Source organism: Marmota monax, unplaced genomic scaffold (genome assembly GCF_021218885.2).
Source record: "Marmota monax isolate L192 unplaced genomic scaffold, Marmota_monax_Labrador192_F-V1.1 WCK01_AAM20220418_F8-fsc00021, whole genome shotgun sequence".
Classification (NCBI taxonomy): Eukaryota; Metazoa; Chordata; class Mammalia; order Rodentia; family Sciuridae; genus Marmota; species Marmota monax.
The window spans coordinates 18,088,965-18,100,924 of record NW_026695228.1 but is presented as its reverse complement, the minus strand read 5'-3'; the positions used below and the strand labels follow the sequence as shown (position 1 = coordinate 18,100,924).

General features: G+C 43.7%; 1 protein-coding gene across 1 annotated transcript; it reads right to left on the bottom strand.

Moving 5' to 3' along the window:
* Positions 1–3,838: 3,838 nt before the first annotated feature.
* Positions 3,839–6,361, bottom strand: Cripto (cripto, EGF-CFC family member). The gene is made up of 5 exons (XM_046436600.2): positions 6,316–6,361; positions 5,978–6,112; positions 5,459–5,573; positions 5,261–5,370; positions 3,839–4,024 (listed from the first exon to the last, which is right to left on the bottom strand). The coding sequence occupies exons 1-5, from the start codon at positions 6,353–6,355 to the stop codon at positions 3,909–3,911; spliced, it is 516 nt and encodes a 171-aa protein (XP_046292556.1). The 5' UTR covers positions 6,356–6,361; the 3' UTR covers positions 3,839–3,908.
* Positions 6,362–11,960: the final 5,599 nt, after the last annotated feature.

The following is an 11,960-nucleotide window of genomic DNA, read 5'->3' as shown; positions in this document are numbered from 1 at the left end:
AAAATGTGGCTCAGTGGTTAAGTGTCTCTAGGTTCAATTCTTGGTACCCACCCCCATTTTGATTTCCCAAGTATAAGATTAATTACATGTGATTACAGACATCTTAGAAAGTTATCTAAATTTCCCTAGTCAGAAAGGAACAGTTGACAGTCAGCAAGTGTTTCAAATTAAACAGGGCAAGTTCCAGAGATGTGTGTATGTGTAACTAGTTCTCTCGGGGATGGGAGCCAAGTGCAAACAGACTATTTCATATACACATTCCTGAAAGTGACCAGGTTTTCCACTTGTGCCATGTTGACACTCAAAAATGTCAGATTTTGGAACTCGAATTTTTGGATTAAGGATACGTTGCCATATGACCCAGCACATGACCCAGGATTGAAAGCAGGAATCAGAACAGATATTTGCCCACCAATGTCTGTAGCAGCATGATCGCTGTGGAATGTGTCGGGCACATTTTGCAACACAAACTTTATAGATATGCTAAATGAAATAAGCCACATAGAAAGGCACAAATTCATATGACTCCACTTGTGGTTTCTAAAATAGTTAAATTCAGGCACAATAGAGGTGGCTGGGAGAAGATGACTGGGGAGTTTAATGGGTGCAGAGTTATAGTTTGGGGTGATAAGAAAGTTCTGGAGATGATGGTGGTGACTGTTCTTAATGCCACTGAACTGTACACTTAAAAATGACCAAAAGGGTAAGTACTCTTTATCAAAATAAAAAAGCAAGTTGATGTAAAAAAACCAAAAATACAATGATGTGGCCCCAAATCATCAAGGTAGCATGTGAATGTTCAAGTTTGAAAACACTCTTCATCCTCACCGACCATGCAGCTATTATTTCCATGCAAATCACAAATAAGAAAACCATTTTCTTTCTTTCTTTCTTTCTTTCTTTCTTTCTTTCTTTCTTTCTTTCTTTCTTTCTTTCTTTCTTTCTTCTTTCTTTCTTTCTTTCTGGTACTGGGAATTGAGATCCCAGGGAAGCTCTTACTACTGAGCTACCGAGCTATATCCCCAGTCCCTTTTATTTGTTTTGACACGGGTTCTGTCTAAGTGGTCCAAGGGGACACTTAAGGATGGCCTTGAACTTCCTATCCTCCTACCTCAGCCTCTGCACCTCCTGCCTCAGTGTGTCCCACCTCGCCAGGCTTACTCTCCAATATTCTTTAAAAAACAAACAAACAAAATTCCATTTATGGCCCCAATAAAATTTTTTCTCAGATTGAAAATATGAGATTTGCTGAGTTCCTATTTTGTGCAGTTGTTACATTTGCTTTACTTCATTTAATTCCAATATTATGATGTAGTCATTACCCAAATCCACAGTGGGACATGGTACCACTGTCACCAGCCTCCAAGCCACTCTCCCTCCATGCTTATCCCATTTCGCTTGCTTTCCACTGGGCACTGAAAAAAATTCCACCCGTTTGCAATTTTGCAACAGCAGAGGGTTATTTTGGAAAAACACAATTTGTGGATCAAGCAGTTGCTGAGAGCCATAGCCAAGTAGGTATGACGCATGGCAATTTCCTTGTCAGCCTACCCAATGTTGCTTAGAGGAAGGACTCTCCATTGTGGAAATGGGCTTGCCTTGGACCCAGGTCATTTGCAGTGACATTGCATGAATGTTTGAGAAAGGTGACCCTGCTCAAGGACCAGGGCGGATCCGGGTTTAGGGCGGTTCCAGGTTTAGGGTGTGGATCCTGCTGGGAATAGGGCGTATCCTGCTGCCTCAGGCACCCGCTCCTTGAGTTCCCATTGAGTTCTCGCGGGATTGAGAGGGTATTTTGGGATGCAGAGCCCGGTGGAGAGTGTGGATTTTCCCCAGAATGTGCGTGTAGAGTGCCGGTGAGAGTTTGGGAATAAAGAATTGCTGTGTGAATCTACAAGGCTGTGAGTGGCTCGTGATTCTGTGCCCAGCCAGACTGCGGCAAGCAGTACCTAATGATGAAAGCAAATCTTGTCCCCCAGAGCAGCGCACACTAGAGGGAAACAAAACTGGGCATCTGCTTGGAGCTTGTGGCTCTTGTGGCTTCCTCAGTTTCAAGCCAGCACATTCCATATGAAAACAGATAGAATGCATCCTCACATTGGAAAATACAAAAGTGCACAAAGGAAAAAAATCCACCCCCCACAAAGCACCATTCATCTCACCACCTAGAAATAACTAAGGTTCCCATTTTGGTCAATAGTGTTCCCATTTTTTACTGTGCATATTTATAAACTGAATGTATTACAAAAATGGGTTTTATCATAGTTTTATCACTTGGTTTATGTCTAAATATATTATGAATATTTTCTTCTGCGACTGTTAAAATAATTGCATAGTTTGGAGAAAACAAAATTAAGCAATCTTTTGTTTTCTTTTTTCTTTTTGGTAGCAGGGAATGAACTCAGGGGCACTCAGCCACTGAGCCACATCCCCAGCCCTTTTTTTGTATTTTATTTAGAGACAGGGTCTCTCTGAGTTGCTTAGTGCCTCGCTTTTGCTGAAGCTGGTTTTGAACTCGAGATCCTCCTGCCTTAGCCTCCCAAGCCACTGGGATTACAGGCGCGCACCACTGCACCCGGCTTAAGCAATCTTGTTGGGAAAATTTAGATACAATTTTTACCCTCCAAGGTGACTTCATTCTCTTTTTTTAATGCCTTGAGATAATAGAGGATCCTTGTCTTATATAGCTTTCTATAGATGATGGGAACTGGCCCTGCAATTGAGCTTTTTTAAAAATATTTTTAGTTGTGGATGGACATACTTTTAAAATTTATTTATATGGGGTACTGAGAATTGAACTCAGAGCCTCATATGTGCCAGGCAAGTGCTCTACCACTGAGCTACAACCTGAGCTTTTTAACTTGCTTCTCTACAACCATCTAAACATCCATCAAATAATCCATTTTCTTTATTCCAGTCCATCGCTCCCCTTTGCTTCCTGTTTTCTCCTTGGCACACACATCACTTCTATCTCTCCAGTGCTTGCCTCTCTTGACCTCCATTGCCTTTCTTTAAAGAGTCTTTGTTTTCTTTTCTTTAGTGGTGGGGCACTGGCGATTGAACTCAGGGGCCCTCAGCCACTGAGCCACATTCCCAGCGTATTTTGTATTATATTTAGAAACAAGGTCAAACTCAGTTGCTTAGCGCCTTGATTTTGCCGAGGCTGGCTTTGAACTCGTTATCCTCCTGCCTCAGCCTCCCAAGCTGCTGGGATTACAGGCATGCACCATCATGCTCAGAGGCTTTCTTTTCTTTCATTTAAAATGACTGTCTTGCTGGGCATGGTCGCACAGGCCTGTAATCACAGTGGCTCTGGAGGCTGAGGCAAGAGAATTGCAAGTTCAAAGCCAGCCTCAGCAACTTAGTGAGGCCCTAGGCAACTTAGCAAGGCCCTGTCTAGAATAAAAAAAATAAATAAATAAAAAGGGCTGGAGATGTAGCTCAGTGGTTAAGTGCCCCTGGGTTCAATCCCTGGTACCCAATAAGAAAAAAGGTAAAAATAACATTACTGTCTTAATTGACTTTAATTTATTCAAAACTTTGCCCTGACTTTCACAATAGAATTGCTTTTAATAATCTGTAGAATCCAACTATTTAAAATCAAGTATGTTTTAATAAGACTTTATAGAATAATACAAATTGAGAAACACAGGACTTGGGCACACGGTCAATAGGGATAACAATTATTATTTTTTTAAAGTAGCTTTCACAGAGACAGCAGAGCAAAGGTAAAAAGTACTGGGTGCTTTAAGGATGTATTAGGAATCAGAACAGAAACATGTGCATTATTTTAAGGCAAATAACAAATAATTAGACATTTAGTTAGGACATCGGAGCATTATAGTTTTTACTAATCATGAAATTCACATGTAACTAAACTTATATTTCCAGAAAAAGGCAAATGTCAATTAACAGTAACTTTGTATAGTAAGACAGAGGCCAGCTAGCATGAGAGTGGTCCACGCAGACGGGGCTAATTCTGGAGTCCTGGAAACTGCAAGGTGCTCTTCCATCACGCGGCTCTCTAAAAGGAAGAGACACTTGGTCATTAAAGAAAATCCCTCTGGCAGTTCATCCTGCTGCCCACACATAAGACATATCTGCACGAGCCACAAATTAGTCAGGGCCCAACATTTGACGAGGACAATGTGCTTATAGGATCAGCAGCGCAGACTACATGAAATTCACACTTCCTGAAAAATTTTAAGTTGCCCCAGGCCGACTGTTAATTTGCTCTTCCCTGGATACTTCTCACCCCTGGTCCCTACTGCAGGGGAGACAGCTTCATTTGCAGGAATGGGATAGAATTTGGTTAAATGCTGATAAGTGGGCACATTTGGGGCCCCAGATTCTAGAAAGAAAACATGGTCCCGGTTCATCCAATTATAAACCCACACTTGCGGAACACCTACCCCAGGCCTGACACCCAGAATGTAAATGACAAAGACAGGATCCCTGTGCGGGTGGTCCCACATTTTACTTGCTTTCAGGACTTGGAAATATTAAATTCCTGACATCTATAGGTCAGAACAAGATGCTGGGGGTGTAGCCTCACTGGTAGAACACTTGTCTAGCATGTGTAAGGCCATGTTCCATTCCTAGCACCATTTAAAAAAAAAATTTACAGGTTAGAATTAGGAGAGTCCTCTGAACTGGGTTGGCCCTAAAAACCCAGCTCAGGCAGAGGGGGAAACTATCCACTCTTCCTGTCTTTCTCTTGGTCCTGTCTTTCTTTCTATTGTCTTCTTCAAATCAGTAAGGTGAAGGCTACTGAGAGCAATCACCAGGGCCCTTTAAGGACCTAGGGAAAAGTTCCTAATGGACAAGAACAGAATCAAAGTGCTGTCAGGAATTCACCATCAAGGTGGGTTCTAACTGCGTGGCCTTCCTGGAGATTGTTGGGTCCCTTCCCAAAGGACAGGACACCAGAGAGTAATACCTCCTGGTGTTTAAGGCACAGCCTTGTTCTATTTATTGAATGCCCTTTATAATAGAAGTTCACAGACTATCAGACTTGAAAGAATTCTGCTCCTGAAAGGCAGCAGGACCGCCATCCCAGGGAGCACCTCTCAAGGATGCTGGGGCAGCTCCCACCGGGAGCCCTGGATGCCCACAACTGCATTGGACGCTTTGATCAGCACAAATCAGCTAGAGGCTGTCAGCCTCTAGCAGGCCAGGATGTAGGAGAAGACACCAGGTAAGCTAAGCACCCCATGAGCAACTGAGCACCCCGACAGGGAAAAAGAGAGAACACCCTTACCACAACCAGAGATAAAGGCCTGAGGAAAGCAGCGGAGCTGGCCGTGCCAGCATTTGCACAGGGAACACTTCTTGGGCAGCCAAGCGCCATGAGACAGGGATCCGCAGTTCCTAGGAAGAAACAGATGATGCCTACTTTAAGGTCTCACATTTCCTTCTCTCTCCTCTGCACCCGCTTCCTGCCCCTTTCACAGCTTACTCTTTTCGCACATCATGCTCACAATTCCGTCCATAGAAGGAAGCGGGGCAGGCACAAAAGGACCCCAGGATGCAGGTGCCCCCATTCAGACAGCAAGTTTTGTTTAGCTCCTTACCTGAAATGTAAGAGGAGAGACTGAAAAACCTGAGGACACTTCCTGCAAACCCAGTGCTTCATCTCCCCCAAATGTTTACAGATGTCCGAAAACCGTCAGCCTCACAAGTGGGACTCTGCTTTCCACAGTTCCTTTTGCGAGCTCTTCTTTTGAGCTGGGAAATCACTTTCAGGCACTTGACAGTGCCGGTTCTCAGGGACCCCAGTGTGAAGTGGAATCAGGGGAGGGAAACTGCATACCAGGGAAGTGAAATATGCCATGCCAGTCTCACCAACCCAACCCATCCACCCACCCACCCAGCCAGCATCACGTGCCCACCCACCCAGCATCATGTGCCCACCCCCTTAGGTAAAAGTCCACAAGATGGACCAGGTCAGGGGTGATCTAAGGCAGGTAGCTCTTACTGTCCTGTATTCCTATGGATGGCACAAACTGGAAAGACCGGGAACGAACTGCAGGTTTCTCCTGGGACTGAATGCTTCCATCTCTAAAGCCTGGGTCTCCCAGAGATGCATGTGCAAATTCATGGTGGCCCAACCCTTAATGATAAAAATCAATCCAGAAGTCTGTATTTTAGGCCACATAGAAATAGTTGGTGATCAAAAGAACAAAACAGTGAAGGATGGGGTGTGCTTGGAGATACAGCACTTGCCTAGCATGCGCAAGAACTTGGGTTCCATCCCTAGGACTACAAAAAAGGGGGAAAAACGTTTGGTGATTAAAAGAACAAAAGCTTTCTCACCAGCAACTAATCCCAGTTCAAACATGTTGGAAATGGCCATGATGAAAATCACCCTAGGAAGAGGAAATAGGGACATCCCGTTAGCAAATCAAAGCAAATAAAACCCTTGGAATTAACACTTGGGTCCTCTCAACACAGAGCCAAGACCACAGACCACTAAAGAGGAATTGCAGAATCTCACCTTTCTTCTTTATTTATTTATAGCTAACTCAGGCTAACAAAGAAAATGTTGAAAATATCAACAATATCCAACTCTTCATTATTTCTTAGGGCCTAACCTCACAAGCACATGAGTTAAAGAGGGAATAAATCTTATCTATTTCACAAAACCTACATTTTTTTTCTCTCTTGCAGAGTTTTCATATAAAAATTTTAAAATGGTTGGTTACAGTGGCACACACATATAATCCCAGCAACTCAGGAAGCTGAGACAGGAGGATCACAAGTTCAAGGCCAGCTTCAGCAACATAGTAAGAAAGACCAGCAACTTAGTGGGACCTTGTCTCAAAACAAAAAACAGTAAAAAGGGCTGGGGATGTAATGTTGCTCAGTGGTAAAGCACCCCAGGTTCAATCCTCAGCGTGCGCATGCGCGCACACACACACACACATACACTCACGAATTTAAAAAATGACATTCTGTGTTATCAAATTACATTTCACAAACTATTTCAATTAAACCTGTAATTGGAAAGTTTTTCAGGTTAATTTTTTTTTTTTTTGCTGTCGTTCTTAACAGTTTTGCAAGTATAAAATCAGTCTCTCTATATATTTGACCTTTTCAGAAGCAGATTTTTAATTTGGCTATAATTAAATATATGGTATTCCTTATAAAAGAGTAGGAAAACATTTCATGAGCAGCATGATTAGAAATGTCAAAAGCCCATGGCAAAGTAGACTGTAAGTCTGAAGTACCAGGTTTTTCAGGAAAAACAGCAGGGCTGTTGGAAAGTTTTTAAGGTTCGATTAAGACAAAATCAGAGAGGTATAGAAAAATGATTTCCTAAGCTGGCAATCTCTAGCCATCCAGTCCACAGTTCAAGATTAGCTCCTACCTGGAAGAGAAGTGCTCCATCTTCCTGCAGTCCACAGCTCTTAAAAAATTTAGGGGGCGGGGGATGTAAGCAGTGGCTTTAACTCATAAAGTCATTGCCAAAATACTTAAAGGAAAAACCTTAATTTTCAGAAGTGAAAAATGACAATTTAAAAAGTATCCCGGATGAAAAAGAAGCTTGTCCCAGGTCTTAGGAGAAGCAGGAGCCGGGATGTCCTGGAAGCTGGGGTATTCTAGTGAATACAATCTAATCAATGTTTTGACCTTGAGCAAGGAACTTCCGGGGGATCCTCCTTCCTTCAGGTGGCAAAAAGGACCCTCAGGTGGGCGGGGAGGCTGGAGGCTCAGCCCCCTTAGAATGTCCTAATGCTGCAGGGCTGGGAAGTGAACTGCAAGACGCCTGAAAAGAAAGGAAAGGAAAAGAAAGTGACCATCCCTGAGGTCGGTTATCCTCAGTTACCGGTGAAAAATACCAGATTTACTCTCCCCCCCACCCCCGCTCCCCGGGGGTGGAGATGGGGGCAACTCGATTATTCTATCAAGTTGTTGATCCCAACTTGAAGTGATGGAGAACCATTGTTTTATTAAGAAAAACCCAAACACCACGTATGGGAGTGTCTAAAGACCTTTGCATTTTATTCTCAAATTTTATTTCTAGAAAGTAGATTTCATCTTTGTTTTTTCCAAAAAAGGTTGTTGAGACCCGTACTCCGCCCTAGGGAAGCTCGGGTGGTCTAGCAAAGGTGTGCCCCCTGCCTTCAGGAGTTAGGTGGGTGAGGGGTAAGACCAAGGTCGGAAGGGGATATGCAGATGCTGGGTTTGGGAGAGCGAGCCAGCCTTGCCGGTGGAGGCCGGCGAGCAGCTGGCCGGTGGGATTGTGCAGCCCGGACCCAGGCAGAGAGCTCCAGAAAAATCTTTAGGAGGACTTCGGCCTTCCCCCTGGGTTTTCTCTGCATTTTTATCTTGATCTCCCTGTGCCCTTGCCCAACTCTTGTACCCGAGGCTGCATCTGAGACCACGTCAGCATCAGGGCCTCTGTGGGTGAATACCAGGATTCTATAGAAGCTAAGAGCCCTTTTTTACTTTTACACTTGACCTTGGTAGAATTAAAATTGAAATTACTTTTTTGGCGGGGAAGTGGAGATCCTTCTCAGCAATGGTAGGACACAGCTACATTTCCACCTCAACCACAGTTAGCAATTCAATTCCTGTTGCTACTTCAACTCCTCAGGTCTTCAGAGCTTCGGGTCACAGGCTGCGATTGGTGGAGGACCAACCACCAACCGGGGAACTTGGCCCTGAACTCTAGGAGGTCGCAGGTGGGGCCCAACTCCGCAAAAAGAAAGGCCTTGTAGCTGCCGGGAGGCTCAAAGACGTTACTTTCTGCAGCAAATTTTGTAGGGCACCTGTGCATCACGGTCCACCGCTGTCCAGTGTGCTAAGTAGGTAAACTACATGGACGTTATTAATATCAGATTATGAATAAGACAACTAATCGCTTTGGGGAGCTTAAATGTCTTTTTCTCCCCAGAGACTGGGCCGGTTTGTGTTAAAACAGGTAACAGAACATACCTGGGTGGTGCTTCTTTATCTGAAGGTGCTATTGTGGAACTTTTAGAGCTGAACTGAGGCCACAAGGCTGGCCCAAGGACAGTGAGTGCTGTGTTTAAAGTATAAAATCAGCATTTGATCCAAAACCAACAAAAGCATCATAATCAACGGACATACTTTCAGTGTCCTTTTAAAATTCGGGGAAGATACTAAGAAATGAAATTGGCCAGATTTTGTGACGTGTATGTATGTAGAAATGTATCACAGTGAGTCCCTCTATTCTGTATAATTATAATACACCAATAAAAATGAATTATAAGCAATAAAATAACATTCGAGGAGGAAAACAAATCTAGAGTATAGGATAGATTTTAGCTTTAAAAAGTCAGCTTGACCTAGTTTCACTGGTTGAACACACATAGAATTAAATCCCAACTAAAGGGTTCATGAAAAGAACACCATTTCTGCTGCACAGTCACAGGATAGGAAAGGGAAAGTTCCAAGGAGCACTTTCTGATGCAGTCCTCGGAATATTCCATTTCGCCAGGCCACTAGATGTACAGAAGGGGTGGGGGAGGTGGCTCAGGGAATTCTGGGGCCCCTCTAATCCCATCAAGGCCAGATCCAACAGCTTCTGATAGCCCCTGAGAAGCACTGTGGCTGCTATCCACCCAGCAGGCCCTGGCCAACTCATTAACAAGTTAATACTTTCTGTTTTCACTGGAGAATTTAACAAATAACAACTGGGAAACTATTCAACATTTGCCACAAGTTTCTGTGCCGGCTTTAAGAGGATAGATTCCTGCATACATAAATCTGCAAACTCAAACAATAAATGGTAAAGAAGGAATGGGGAAGGATTTAGAAGAGGACACTTTTTTATGGGGGGGGGGGTGGTATTAGGGCTGGGCTTTACCATTGAGCTTCACCCCCAGTCCTTTTTTTATTTTGAGATAGGGTCTCACTTATGTTCCCCAGGCTGATGTGGGATCCTCCTGCCTCAGGCTCCCTAGTTGCTGGAATTATAGGAGTACACCACCGCTCCTAGTGAGGACCCCATTTTCCCCTTCCTATTTCCGTATGTGAAAAATAGTATTTTGTTTTCATTTGGACTTGCCTGGTTCCCTGTGTTTACTTGATGTTTGTATTTCGTTTTCTGTGACCTGCTGGTAATTTTCACTGTCCCTCACAGTGAAAATTCACTGGGGCTTGAACCCAGGGGTGGGTTCAAGCTACATCCCCAGCTCTATTTATTTATTTATTATTTATTTGGAAACAGAGTCTCTTGTTAAGTTGCTTAGAGCCTTGCAAAGTTGCTGAGGGTGGCCTTGAACTTGTGATCCTCTGGCCTTAGCCTCCCAAGTAGCTGGAATTACCAATGTGTGCCAATGTACAGCCCTGGCTGGTAACTGTCACTGGACAGGGGTCCAAGGAAGCTGCCACATGGTGTAGGTCTTTGAATCTGGTAACATTTAAATCGATGGTGTGTTTGTTCTTAGTTGATCTCATATAAGCATACGTCAGAGGTTTTGTTCATCAAACTAAAAAGACAAGCAGGGCTGGTCATGCTCATAGATCCAGGTCTCCATCTAGTGAGGGGCTCTTTTTCTCTCTCTCTCAGAGCTCATCACTTGGACTGACTTCTTTGATTCTCAGGCTATATGCCATTGCCCTGGGAAGCACTTGCTGATACTGTCCTCCCTATGTGGGCTTCCAAATGTGGAGCTGAGAGCCTGTTCTGGCACCCATAGCCCAGCCCTGGAATTTACCTTATCTCTCAACATTGTGTTGTAAAAGGCTTGTTTTTCTGTCTTTCAGGAACCCTCCCCCATCTCTTAAAACCCACCCCCCACCAGGAGGTCCAGAAACATGGACTTTCAGAAATCTCAGCTTCCCAAACTCTGCAGCATCTGCCTGTGCTGATAAACTTTTGGCTAAATCTTAGTCCATCTGCCACATCTCTGGCAGACAGGACTGGAAGTCTCAGCCCTATTTTCTGAAATGGGGATGGGACCAGGGTAAGGTTTTTAAGAAGTGCCACAGGAAAGCAACTTGTTTCTCCAAATGGGAGAGAGAACAATGCATGCTGCCTTCTCCAACTAGGAAGGAAAGAAAGGCAAATCCTAAATGCTTCAAGCCATTATTCATATGCAGAATTTTGGGTGATTTATTCACCATATAGAAGTTTTTTGTTTTTTTTTTTTAAACCAGGAATTGAATCCAGGGCACTGAGTTATATTCCCAGCACTTTTTATTTTAAGACAGGGGCTCACCTAGTTGTCCAGACTGGACTAAAATTTTCAATCCTCTTGCTTCAGCCTTCCCAGATGCTGGGATTACAGGAGTGTATGATCATGCCCCGCTGGACAAGATAATTTTGATGCATTTACTGGGAACCGTGGTTGATGAGGGAAAGTCTGAGTTAGACTTTAGGAATAAATATGACTTGGAATTTAGAATATGATTTAAAAATTTTTTCTTTCCCATCAAATTCAACAACTAAAATGGGCATGGTGGCACACTCCTGTAATCCCAGCAGGAGAGTTAAGGATAGCAAGTTTGAGGTCAGTCTGGGCAGTTTAACCAGAACCTGTCTCAGAATAAAATGTAAACAAGGTGCAATGGTATACATCTGTAATCCCAGCGACTCAGGAGGCTGAGGCAGGAAGATGGCAAGCTCAGAGCCAGCCTCAGCAACTTTGTGAGGCCCTAAGCAATTTTTCAGATCCTGTCTCAAAATAAAAATAAAATAAAATAAAAAGGACTGGGGATTTAGCTCAATGTTTAAGCACCCCTGGGTTCAATCCCCAGAACCAAAAAATAAAATAATATAAATTTAAAAAGGCTGGGGATGTAGTTCAATGATAGAGTGCCCCAGGTTTAATCCCTACTACCAAAATGCACCAACAAAACAAACAAACAAAAACCCCCAAACCAACAACCAACAAACTCAACAGTTGAGGTGTCACAGAAGAGATGTCTCTGGAGAAGGATCCAAGGAGTTCCAGAGGGAAGGGGACCTGAACTCAGGGCCAGTGGGG

Bases quoted from the DNA above. Each gene is read 5' to 3' on its own strand.
- Cripto (XM_046436600.2), bottom strand. From the start codon at position 6,355: ATGGCCATTTCCAACATGTTTGAACTGGGATTAGTTGCTG. The intron at 5,574-5,977 runs GTAAGAGCTACC...CTTACATTTCAG, and splicing joins ATCCATAGGAATACAGGACA to GTAAGGAGCTAAACAAAACT. The intron at 4,025-5,260 runs GTAAGGGTGTTC...TCTTCCTTTTAG, and splicing joins GGCCTTTATCTCTGGTTGTG to AGAGCCGCGTGATGGAAGAG.